This window comes from Helianthus annuus, chromosome 12 (assembly GCF_002127325.2).
Source record: "Helianthus annuus cultivar XRQ/B chromosome 12, HanXRQr2.0-SUNRISE, whole genome shotgun sequence".
In the NCBI taxonomy this organism is placed as follows: Eukaryota; Viridiplantae; Streptophyta; class Magnoliopsida; order Asterales; family Asteraceae; genus Helianthus; species Helianthus annuus.
This window is the reverse complement of record NC_035444.2, coordinates 1,898,637-1,910,628: the sequence shown is the minus strand read 5'-3', so window position 1 is coordinate 1,910,628 and position 11,992 is coordinate 1,898,637. Positions and strand designations below refer to the sequence as shown.

Here is an 11,992-nt window from a genome sequence, read left to right as displayed (position 1 = left end):
CGGTAGATGGCGTCACTCCGGTTGCCAGAGCCGAAGCCGGAGAAGAGAGATGAGAGTAGAGCAGGTTCTTGTTTGCTTGAGTATTTGAGGACATGAGGTCCCTGTGTTTATTTGCTCAGTGAGTGTGACCGAGAGAGGATGAGAGTGAAAATGAGAGGCTGTTTAGAATTTGTATGTGTGTAAATTAATATGCAGGCAAGAATAATGAGAGGGGTAGGTTTCTTATATAGAGGGAGGTTAAGATCTATTGGTGATCTTGTGTGTCCCAATCTTTTGAGACAAAAATCTTTTGTTAAGATTTGTAAAGATATTGTAAATCTTGTATGGATCTTACAAATCTTGTTCAGATTTTAATATATTAATATATTATGTGCAGTTTCAGGCTTGTGGGTTTTGGGCTTGGGCCCAGGGCCCACAAGCCCATCTCATGTGTAAGTGGCCCGTAATTCCTACGAGACCCGATAACGCAACGCAAGCTCCATAAGCATAAAATATTCATGTAACATCTATATTTGTCGGCGTTGTCAGTATTTCGTGCGGTATCAGTCCGTTGTCGCATCATATTTAGCCGATTTCCCATAAATCACCACACGCGCTGTATAGCTGAACAAACGTTCCTGGGCGCTCCAAGGGCCTGGTTAAGGTGATTAGCGTCGTAAACATTATTTATTATCGCGTTAATCGCCTGTTAATTACGTAATTAGGTGCCGTAAATCACGGGTTGTCACAAGTATGATTAATGGGGGTCCTGAGTCGCATAATGATTCAACGGCTGTATTTCTCTGCTATAGTACTTGTTTAAGGCTAAAATGAGTGTTAACTCCTGATCAGGCTTATCTAATACTCATAGTAAATGATTACTCGGCTAAGTGGGAGAATGTAAGATTAAATATATTATGTATTAATATTTAATCTATAGCCATTATAATCATTTACATAATATAGATCAAAATATATAATAACCTATTAAGATAATTAGTTGGTAATTGTTGATGGACCATATTACCCTTATTAACTAATTAGGTTTCCTCCTGGGTGCTTATATAAGGAGACTTATGTGGAGGTTAAGGGGTTAGACAGTTACACAATTAGAGATACCCCATAAGCATAACATCATCACGTTCGACCTCCATCTCCTACGGCCGATACCCTTTTCGGTTTTCTTAGTCACCATCATCAGTCAACACCCTAAGGAGGAACCAGATCACCTTGACAAAGATGTCGAACTCCATGTCGTCTTCTCTCACTGGATTCTCCACTGCACTGTCTGCGGTGACAAGTATGTTTTCATGTTTTCCCATTATGTTTAAACAGAACTGATCCAACATTGAGTTGTTGGAACACTGAAGTTACCAATTTTGGATCTTGAACTTTTTGCCCAAAGTTTAAAATATTGGGGATTTGAGAGAGTTTGGAAGTAATTTGGAGTTGGTGCAAGTGTTTGGAAGGTGTTAGAATTGGTATTTAAAAGAGAGTTAAGTGGTTGGGGTTTAAATAAAGGTGGTTGGAATTTAAAACTGCAAAAAACAAAATCCACAAAGTGTCCCAAGCGAAAAAATAAATAAATAAAAAATGGATTGAAACCGACATTCTGGCCAAACCACATGGATGAACACCGTATTTAACTCTATTATTTATTATATTTTATAAAACTGATATATATTGTATAAATATATTTAGGTTCTCATGCACATTCAGGTAATCAGGCGCGGATCGTCTAATACCAGACCCATCACATACCTGCAAAAATGTTAACAGACATCTCATACTCGGTCCAATACCCGAATCCTTGTCTCATTACTAAAAACCGAACTATACTTCTAACAGTTGTATAATTTTCAAGTTACTTCAACGTTTTCATTAATTTACGAATGTGCATTCAATGGTTATTACAAATTTACAATCAATGGTTACAAATTTACATCAGATTTAAACAACAACGATTAGCAAGCAGCCGGCCGGCCATCTTTCCTTGGGTCACTAACAGCAGTAAGCATCCCCCTCAAAACCTGCTGATGATCATACCTCAGTTTTCTGTTCTCATTCGGTTTCTTTAGCGTTTGAACGATAAGTTGACAAATAGCACCACCAGCTTTTGGTTCCAACTGATGACCCCTTTCTACCAAAAATTGTATTCGATCATCCGAGAGTTCGATGTGATCACCATCAATAACTGTCCAATTTTCATAAGACACGACATTTGGTATCAACTGCAAAACACGGTACAATGACTTTAGAGGTGGCAAAATGGGCTGGTTCGGACGTAAATTGTTTCTAGTGGGTTGACTTGCATTGACCCGCAAGCATACTTTGTCCATTATTTATTAAAGAGTTAATCTGTAAATGTGTTTACAAAATCTAAATAGCTACTATAACAACCTAACTTTATTATTTTCAACTCATTTCGCTTTTAGCTAGTTGGACCCATTAAGAATAAACCATAATCCTGTTTGATCCATTCATAATTTTCTTTAAAAAAAAAGAATAAAATGTCATTTTCGTCGCTGAGGTTTGGCTAGTTTTGCAACTTTCGTCCAAAGGTTTGTTTTTCCGCATCTGGATCCAAAAGGTTTGAAATCTTGCCATTTTCATCCGGCTCGTTAACTCCATCCATTTTTCTCCGTTAAGTCAGGGTTATTTCCATCTTTCTTTAACTTAAAGGGCAATTAAGACTTTTTCAAGGGTATTCGGTCTTTTACAAAAAGTGAAAAAGACCGAATTGCCCTTTAAGTTAACAAAAAAGACGGAAATACCCCTGAATTAACGGAGAAAAATGGATGGAGTTAACGAGCAGGATGAACCTGGTTAGATTTCAAACCTTTTGGATCCAGATGCGGAAAAACAAACCTTTGGACGAAAGTCGCAAAACTGGCCAAACCTCATGGTCGAAAATGCCATTTTACTCAAAAAATAAACAAGGAAAATGAGAGAGACCTTGTGGTAGACGCGTGGCGACTGAACTGCATTCGAAGGGTCCATGCCCAAGATAAAATAATTAATGAAAACTTGTGCGACTGCGGGAATAATGTTCATTCCACCACTGCCTCCAATTACTCCTGCTAACTGTTCATCCTGTAAAACTAACATTTTCAAAGTCAAGACTAGCATGTTTGACTTTCAGAAGTCTAACTTTGATGTAATGTATACAAAAATCATCTTTTCTTTAAGGTCAGAAATAGCTCATTTGACTTTCTAAAAGTCAAATCTTGGTATTTGAAAGTCAAATGAGCTATTTGTCCCAGGACTTAAGGTCACACATAATTCAGTTGACTTTCAAAAGTCAAACTTTGGCATTTAGTCTACACAGTCTAGGCTAGAGGTCTGTTATCTCTAACATATCGAGTTTTGTTAAAAAGAAAGCGGGTCAAACATTGCTCGATGCTTAAAATTATATAACTCCTAAATTCTTATTGGAGTAAAATGCCATTTTCGTCCCTGAGGTTTGGCCAGTTTTGCGACTTACGTCCAAAGGTTTGTTTTTCCGCATCTAGATCTAAAAGGTTTGAAATCTTGCCATTTTCATCCGGCTCGTTAACTCCATCCATTTTTCTCCGTTATGTCAGGGGTATTTCCGGTTTTTTTGTTAACTTAAAGGGCATTTCAGTCTTTTTCAGGGTTATTCCCCCTTTTTTAGGGGTATTCAGTCTTTTTCATATTTACTGGCCAAACCTCAGGGACAAAAATGGTATTTTACTCATTATAATATTATAAAAAGACTAATTTCATATATTAATTTTTAAGTTCAACATTTCATATACTGATATACATCCTTTTAAATTTCATAAAGTCACATATACCATTTTTAACAGACTAGATCACATTTACTACTTTCATAGCAAATAAAAGAGTTAATTGCCCGGATAGTCCCTGTGGTTTCACGTTTTTTCATGTTTAGTCCCCACCTTTTGAAAATAGCAGGTATGCTCCCTATGGTTTGTCATTTTGTTACTCGAATAGTCCCCGGACATTTACTCAGGGGACAATCCGAGTAACAAAATGACAAACCATAGGGAGCATACCTGCTATTTCCAAACTAACTGACATCTACTCAGGGGACTATCCGAGTAACAAAATAACAAACCATAGGGAGCATACCTGCTATTTTCAAAAGGTGGGGACTAAACATGATAAAACGTGAAACCACAGGGACTTTCAAAATATGATATTTTTACTGCTGAGTAAATATGATATCCTTAATATTTCAGGAAGTTAACTTGTTTTGACCTGTTGCCTAACCCAGAAGTAGTACATTCGACTTTCAAAAGTCAAACTTCAAAGAACTTGGCTTTTTTACCTTAAGAACGATAATCGGTGTCATGGACGACAAGGGTCTTTTGTTCGGTCTAATAAAATTTGAAGGCGAAGGAGGGAGGGTATCTGACGATATCTCTGTAGGAACCGAGAAATCGCCCATCTCGTTGTTCAGCACAATGCCTGTGGAACGAGACAAAACCCCGCCTCCAAAGGCGTAATTCACAGTCGTCGTCATTGATACCACATTTCTATCATTATCTACTATGCAAAAATGACTCGTGCCATGGTCTTGAAGCTGACTCCACCTAGTTCAACAACAATAGATCACTTTAAAGATAGTTTTTTTTTAACTTTTTTTTCTTCGGGTTATTATAGGTAATTTTAATGATGACTTAAACAGGAGAGGAACTTTTACAGTACGTCCACATAATGACCAGAAAGGGAACACAAGTCTGTATAACGATTAACGACCCAAGCGAGACAAAAACACATCTTGAATAACTTAAACATAAGAGTAAAGTGCACGGATGGTCTCTGCGGTTTACCAAAATTTTGGATTTGGTCCCTAGTTTTCCGAAAGTACGCAGATGGTCCCTGTAGTTTGCACTTTGTAACGCATTTAGTTCACATTTTTTTTCCAAAAGTACAAGGATGGTCCCTGTGGTCTGCACTTTGTAACGCATTTAGTTCACATTTTTTTTTCCAAAAGTACAAGGATGGTCCCTGCAGTTTGCACTTTGTAACGCATTTAGTTCACAACTTTTTCCAAAAGTGCATGGAAGATCCCTGTGGTTTGCACTTTGTAACGCATATAGTCCCTAACTTGGACATGTTAAAACCTTTAGATTTGTCAGCTGGGACTAGGGGTGTAAACAAGCCCAGAGACTCGAGAGCTACTCGTGATCGGCTCGGTTAAAAGCTCGAACAAGTCGAGCCTTAACGAGCCCGAGCTCGAGCCTGAAATAGAGCTCGTTTAGTTATCGAGCCCGAGCTCGAGCCTGAAATACAAAGCTCGTTTAGGCTCGCGAGCCCAAACGAGCCTAAACAAAATTTTAGTTTTTTATATATATAATATAATAATGATGATGATAACATTGATGAGCCGAGCTTTGGCTCGCTTGATCACTGTTGAAACGAGCTTGAGCCGAGCTTTTAGCTCATTTGATATTCTCGAAATAGCTTGAGCCGAGTCGAGCCGAGCTCGAGCTTTGTGTTTTACTCGCGAGCCGAGCTCGAGCTCAGAGAAGTAGGCTCGAACCGAGCCGAGCTCGAGCTCGAGCTTCATAAAAACATAATGAGCCGAGCTCGAGCCTAGTCAGGCTCGGGCTCGACTCGGCTCGTTTACACCCCTAGCTGGGACTAAATACGTTACAAAGTGCAAACCACAGGGACCATCCGTGTATTTTACTTTAAACATAAAAAAGTATGACTAAAAAGGGACAAAAGTGAAAGTACGTTAGTAAATATGTTAACAAAACAAAATGTTTCATGTCAACCCGACTTTGATCATTTCGACTCGAACAAAAAGTCAATGGTCCACCTCTAGCTTTGACATTATGGTCAAACAATGAAGACTTAATTTACCTAGGCATGTAGTATATGGAAGGAAAGGTTGTGTTGTCCAAAATCTTCTCTTGAATATTCTTTGCGAACGAGGGTGAAAGCATATCAGCTACTGTCTTACTTATATTAACATAATCCGGGTCTCCCAAATCCATCCGAAGAGCAAACATGTGCTTTAATGCTTCAATGAAACGATGTAATCCCAACGCTCCTTTTGCAGCATTTGAATTCTCGTAGCTTTCTAAGATGTTTGACACCTGTGTTTTACAAATTTAAGTTAGAGTTTGCAATGTTAACAGATTTAGTTATTAACGGTTCACTTTGGTATGCTATAATCTCAAACTCATTAAATGAGTCAAATTAAAAAAGAGTGAAATGCCATATTTGTCCCTGAGGTTTGGCCAGCTTTGCGACTTTCGTCCAAAGGTTTGTTTTTCCGCATGTGGATTCAGAAGGTTTGAAATCTTGTCAGTTAACTCCATCCATTTTTCTCTGTTTAGTAGGGATATTTTCGTCTTTTTGTTAACTTAAAGGGCAATTCGGTCTTTTTCACTTTATGTACAAGCATTTAAAATACCCCTGACCGAATTCGTAAGACCGAATTGCCCTTTAAATTAACAAAAAAGACGGAAATACCCCTGACTTAACGGAGAAAAATGGATGGAGTTAACGAGCCGAATGAAAATGGCAAGATTTCAAACCTTTTGGATCCAGATGCGGAAAAACAAACCATTGGACGAAAATCGCAAAACTGGCCAAACCTCACACACAAAAATGAAACATATCCCTTAAAAAAATTAGGTAAAAGAGGAATGTGTCAAACATTCCTCCTGAAACAAAACGCATTGTTGAGTTGCATAATTTGACTCAACAATGTGTTTTTAAAACGAAAAAAAAAAAAAAAAAAACTTACCAGAGCTAGCCCCAACGTACCACTTGACGGGGGCGGCATCCCTAATATAGTGTACCCCATGGTATCCACCGCAACCGCATCCGTAACCTCAACATCATAGTTCCTCAAATCTTCCATTGTCAAAATCCCGCCTGCATCTTGAACGTCCTTAACCAACTTCTCCCCGATCACCCCATCATAAAACGCTTTCGGCCCTTCATTCGCTACAACTTCTAAAGTCAACCCGAGTTTTCGGTTATAGCAAATGTCCCCGGCTTTTAAAAGCTCCCCGTTTGGAGCAAACACTTGTTGTAAACCTGGATCACCTTTTATTTTCGCTTCATTGCTTGATATTTTACCAGCGAGATAAGGTGCAACCAAGAACCCGTCTTTCGCAAGCCGAATGGCTGGATCAAACAGTGTTTTCCAAGGTAATCGCCCGTATTTTAACCAAGCGTTATGAAGACCGGATATCTCTCCGGGAACACCCATTGACAGTGCTCCTTTATATTTGGCGTCAAGATTGTTCTCATACATGTTCTGTGTGAGTTACAACATCAATAACTGACATACTGGCTACATATTAAAAAAAGAGTTAAATGCCATTTTAGTCCCTGTGGTTTGGGCCATTTTGCCAGTTTAGTCCAAAGGTTTCATTTTTAACCTGTGAGTCCAAAAAGGTTTCACAGTTGCCATTTTAGTCCACTTGGTTAACTTCATCCATTTTTTCTGTTAACGAGAAGGCCAATTTGGTCATTTTGTATGTAATTCTTTTAACTAAAAGGGCAATTCAGCCATACAAAATGACCGAATTGGCCTTCTCGTTAATAGAAAAAATGGATGAAGTTAACCCAGTGGATTAAAATGGGAACTGTGAAACCTTTTTGGACCCACAGGATAAAAATGAAACCTTTGGACTAAACTGGCAAAATGGCCCAAACCACAGGGACTAAAATGGCATTTAACTCTTAAAAAAACAAACATTTACTTTTTTTTTCATGTTACTACTGATTTTAGCAACTAACGCCTTTAACTATTTTATCGTGCTAATGTAGCACTCTTCGATGCCATGATGTTTGCACGTTACAAGCCGTATACGAACTAGGGGCTGCAATTCTTGACACGACCAGAAGACAATACGAAAAAAAAACAGGTTTTGGGTCAACCAACACAACCCATTTGAAAAATGGGTCGTGTTCGGGTTGACCCGTTTTTAAAGCAGGTCAGATTCAGGTAACCCGTATATAAACGGGTTGACCCGTTAACCCGTTTAAGGATTAGAATGGGTTTTGGGTCGACTAACACAACCCGTTTAAAAAACGAGTCGTGTTCGGGTTGACCGGTTTTAAAAACAGGTCGGGTTCGGATAACTGTATAGAAAACAAGTTGACCCGTTAACCTGTTTAAGTATTTAGAACATGATAGAAACAAAGAACAACCTCTGAAGCAGCCAAAGGAGCAGTTTCCCTAAAATCAAATGCAAGCGTTTGCGAAGTAGCCGCTGACCGGACCACCATAAAACCACCACCTCCAACACCGCTAGCCATCGGATTCACAACTCCTAGACACAGAGCAGTAGCCACAGCAGCATCAACCGCATGACCGCCCTGTTGAAGGACCGATGCTCCGATTTCGGAGCATCGAGCATCATCAGCAGCAACCACTGCTCCCAAAGACTCAACTGTATTATCGCCAACTTGTACTCTCTTTTTAAACAACCGTACGGAACTTGAAGTGCCTCCAAATGTAACGATAATAACTGAAAATTGTTATCTTGTTCATTAACATTATCTACATAGCAAAACTAAGGGCTGCAAACGAACCGAATGTTCAGCGAACAGTTTGTGAACCATTTGGTGGGAAGTTCGTCCGTTTAATACGAAAACGAACACGAACACGAACAAGAAATTTCGTTCTTTTTAGTTTAATGAGTGAACATGAACAGTAGCGCGTTCGTTCATTCATGTTCGTGAACGTTCAGTAACGTGTTCATTCGTTTATATTCGTTTGTGTTCATTTGTGTTTGATGGTTTATTAGGATTTTTAGTTTTTGTATTTTATTTAAATACTTCAAAATTCACACTAATAAAAAAAATTAATAAATATTCGTGTATTGTATATTTTATTTATTGTTCGTTTGTGCTCAAATCTGTTCATTTTTTGTGTTCGTTTGTGTTCATTACCTTAAATTAGCGATCGAACAGAAACGAAGAAACGAACACGAACATGTTCAATTCCTCAATGAACAAACACGAACATAAAATCTAGTTCGGTACGTGTTTGTGAACCTCCGTTCAGTAACGTGTTCATGAACAGTTAGTGAACACCAAAATTCATAATATCCTAAAGAGTAAATTACGTTTTTAACCCCTGTGGTTATATCACTTTTATTATATTAGCCCAAAATAAGAATTTTTAACATATCTGCCCCCATGGTCTCTATAACTAACCATTTTGGCCCCTAAGTTTAACCATTTTAGCCCCTATGGCTCTATAACTAACCATTTTGGCCCCCATGATCTCTAGACTTAGGGGCCAAAAATTATAGAGACCATGGAGGCAGATATATTAAAAATTCTTATTTTAGGCTAATATAAGTGATATAACCACAGGGGCCAAAAACGTAATTTACTCTATCCTAAATCTAAAACAGCTAAACAACAGTTGATGACAGAGTCTGTGCTCAATCAGAGATTATCAGTAAAAGTTTATAATAAATTTACATCAAAATCATAAAATATAACGATTTTGATAGATTTAATTTAATAAAGTAGATCAAAACTAAAGTCAAACTAGAAGGATTAATGATGAAAATTAAAAAAAAAAAAAATATATATATATATATATATATATATATATATATATATATTTATTATACCGATGATTAGCATGATGAACAAGTAGAACAGAGTTATTCTCCATTTCTTCTTCTGCTGCTGCTTATTGTGATGTTCTTCTACTTGAGACAATAATGGAGTTTTCATGGTGAGTTTGGTCATCATCTTTGACAAAGTGTGGTATACATGAGGATTGGTGCTTTTTGTTTGTAAACCAACTATTTTTTTTACATTTAAATATTATTGGAAGTTGGTGCCACGTCTTTTTTCTGTTTGTTTATGTATTAGATATTTATATACGGGAAAATGACAAGAAAGTTTTGGGTGAAAAGAGGAATGACGTTTCAAGGAGTCACAAAGTCAAAATTTTTGGATTCAAAAAGTCAAAAATTTTAGATTGAAATATGGATGGTAATGTCGTAAGGTTATAGAGTGTCTCATGAGTCATGACCATCATAACCCTCCACCTAGGTGATATGTCATTTATATTTTATTCACCATTCAAAATCACTACTCTAAGACCACCCGTAACGGGGCGTTTTTTTTAAAAAAAAATTCAAAAAAAAAAAAAAACGCCGGAAAACGCCCCGGACCCCATTACACCCGGCGTTTTTTTTTTGTTCAAATTTGTTGTTGGTGTTTTTTTTTAAACGGTCATTTTGTTTTGTGGAATGGTTGACCCACCAATCATTTTGAACTACCCTCTGACAACTTTTGAGAACCCCTACTTTTGCATGTGACCATGTGTTTGACCAGCCAATCACCATTTGTTTCCTTTTTTTTAATAATTGGAAGGGGCGTTATTGGAATAATGTCCCACTACGCCACTTTTGCTATAATGCCCAACGCTGACTAGGATGTCACGTGTCGGATAATGCCCTATGGTGGGGGCATTATTTTTGTTCACCACTACGAGTGGTCTAAGGGTTTGGTCATGATCCAAACCACTACCCTTTTTATTTTTTTAATTTATTTTTGTCTTAAAATTATCAAATGGGAGGGTCGTGGTAATCGTGGTTTAATCCATGGTAACCACCATCAATTAAGGAAGGGAGTGGTGTACCATTTAATTAATGATCCTATGTGGAAATAATGTTCCAATCCATGACCCTCACACCCCATAGCCTAATGGAACAATCTTATTAAAAAGACCCGTTGGCTCAAAACCTGCTGAATATTTGTCGGATAACTATTGATCAATCGGTCCCCATTGGACACACGTGTTACCCTCGTTCCAATGGGTTGAGTTTTTAAATTAAAGATGAGCATCTGGTACCGGGTACAAGTATCGAACCGGTACCGTACCGATAACGAACCGTACCGGGTATATTCGGTATCGGTACCAGTACCCACTTCCCCGTGTTTTGGTACCGGTATTTAAAGTAAAGATATTTACGCGTAAAACACCGGTAGTTACCGGTACTACTGGTACTGAATGGGTATCGTGCTCATCCCTAATTTAAATCGAGCAAGATGCAAGTATAGGAGCATTTAGGAGTAGGTTAGTTTGTCATTAAAAAAACTAAAAAACCCATTAATCAAATGGTTCTTGAAAAAGAAATGGTTCAATAGTAGAATTATTTAGAAATAACTATTATACAAATGTTTCAAGTTTTCTAGAGTGAACTGTGTCAAGTTTTGAGAATGGTGTGGGAATGGGAACCGTGGGATTTGAGAATATAAAGTTAAAATTAATAATTAAAAACATATGTCGGGAATATAATTGGTTAAACGGGTATATGTTATAGGATAATCGGGTATATCACCAAACCTCATACCGGTGAAAAAAATCAAAAGTATTCACATACCCGGTCTCATACCTGATTACCCAACTCTATACTATATAGAACTAGAAGGTGAGTTGGTAAATGTGTAACCAACTATTACTAGCTCAATGTTGGTTTAATTTGGTTGGTTTGTAAGAGTACTAACAGGTAAATTAGCAATATGGAATGTTAGTTAAAATTTGATCAACTCTCTCTTTGAATTCTTCATTTTTTCCTTGACGTTGGTTTCAAAGCCGATCCTCATCGCATCTCGGGGTAAAAGAATGGCAGGCTACCAGCACCTGAACTCTTCGACTGATCCATTGCAGAACTAAAGACAACTATGGAGGCGACAATGACAAATATGACGACTAACCATGAACAGTTAGTGAGAAATTGTAGCAATGTATGGATGAATCAGATGTCGATAGTAGACGATATTCTTCAAGTTTTCTTAGCCATTCATTTCGTTAACACATCCCTTAGCAATGTATGGATGAATCAGATGTCGATAGTAGACGATATTCTTCAAGTTTTCTTAGCCATTCATTTCGTTAACACGTCCCTTTACTACAACACATGTTTTAAGTTGATAATTTTAAAATGCATTGCGTAATAACAGTAGTTTCTGATCAAGATCCTATATTGTTGTCTGCTGATTCATTTCTATATAAAAAAAA

At 37.6% G+C, this 11,992-nt stretch overlaps 1 protein-coding gene across 2 annotated transcripts; it reads right to left on the bottom strand.

The window, feature by feature from the left end:
- Positions 1 to 1,832: 1,832 nt before the first annotated feature.
- On the bottom strand, positions 1,833 to 9,735 carry LOC110893771 (glutathione hydrolase 3). 2 transcript variants are annotated; one of them, XR_002565958.2, is made up of 7 exons: positions 9,588 to 9,735; positions 8,149 to 8,468; positions 6,731 to 7,249; positions 5,839 to 6,074; positions 4,295 to 4,559; positions 2,935 to 3,080; positions 1,833 to 2,210 (listed from the first exon to the last, which is right to left on the bottom strand). XR_002565958.2 is itself a non-coding variant. In XM_022140897.2 (7 exons), the coding sequence occupies exons 1-7, from the start codon at positions 9,709 to 9,711 to the stop codon at positions 1,944 to 1,946; spliced, it is 1,869 nt and encodes a 622-aa protein (XP_021996589.1). In that variant the 5' UTR covers positions 9,712 to 9,735; the 3' UTR covers positions 1,833 to 1,943. The 2 variants fall into 2 exon arrangements, 1 of the variants encoding a protein (XP_021996589.1); XM_022140897.2 differs by having other exon boundaries at positions 2,935 to 3,072.
- Positions 9,736 to 11,992: the final 2,257 nt, after the last annotated feature.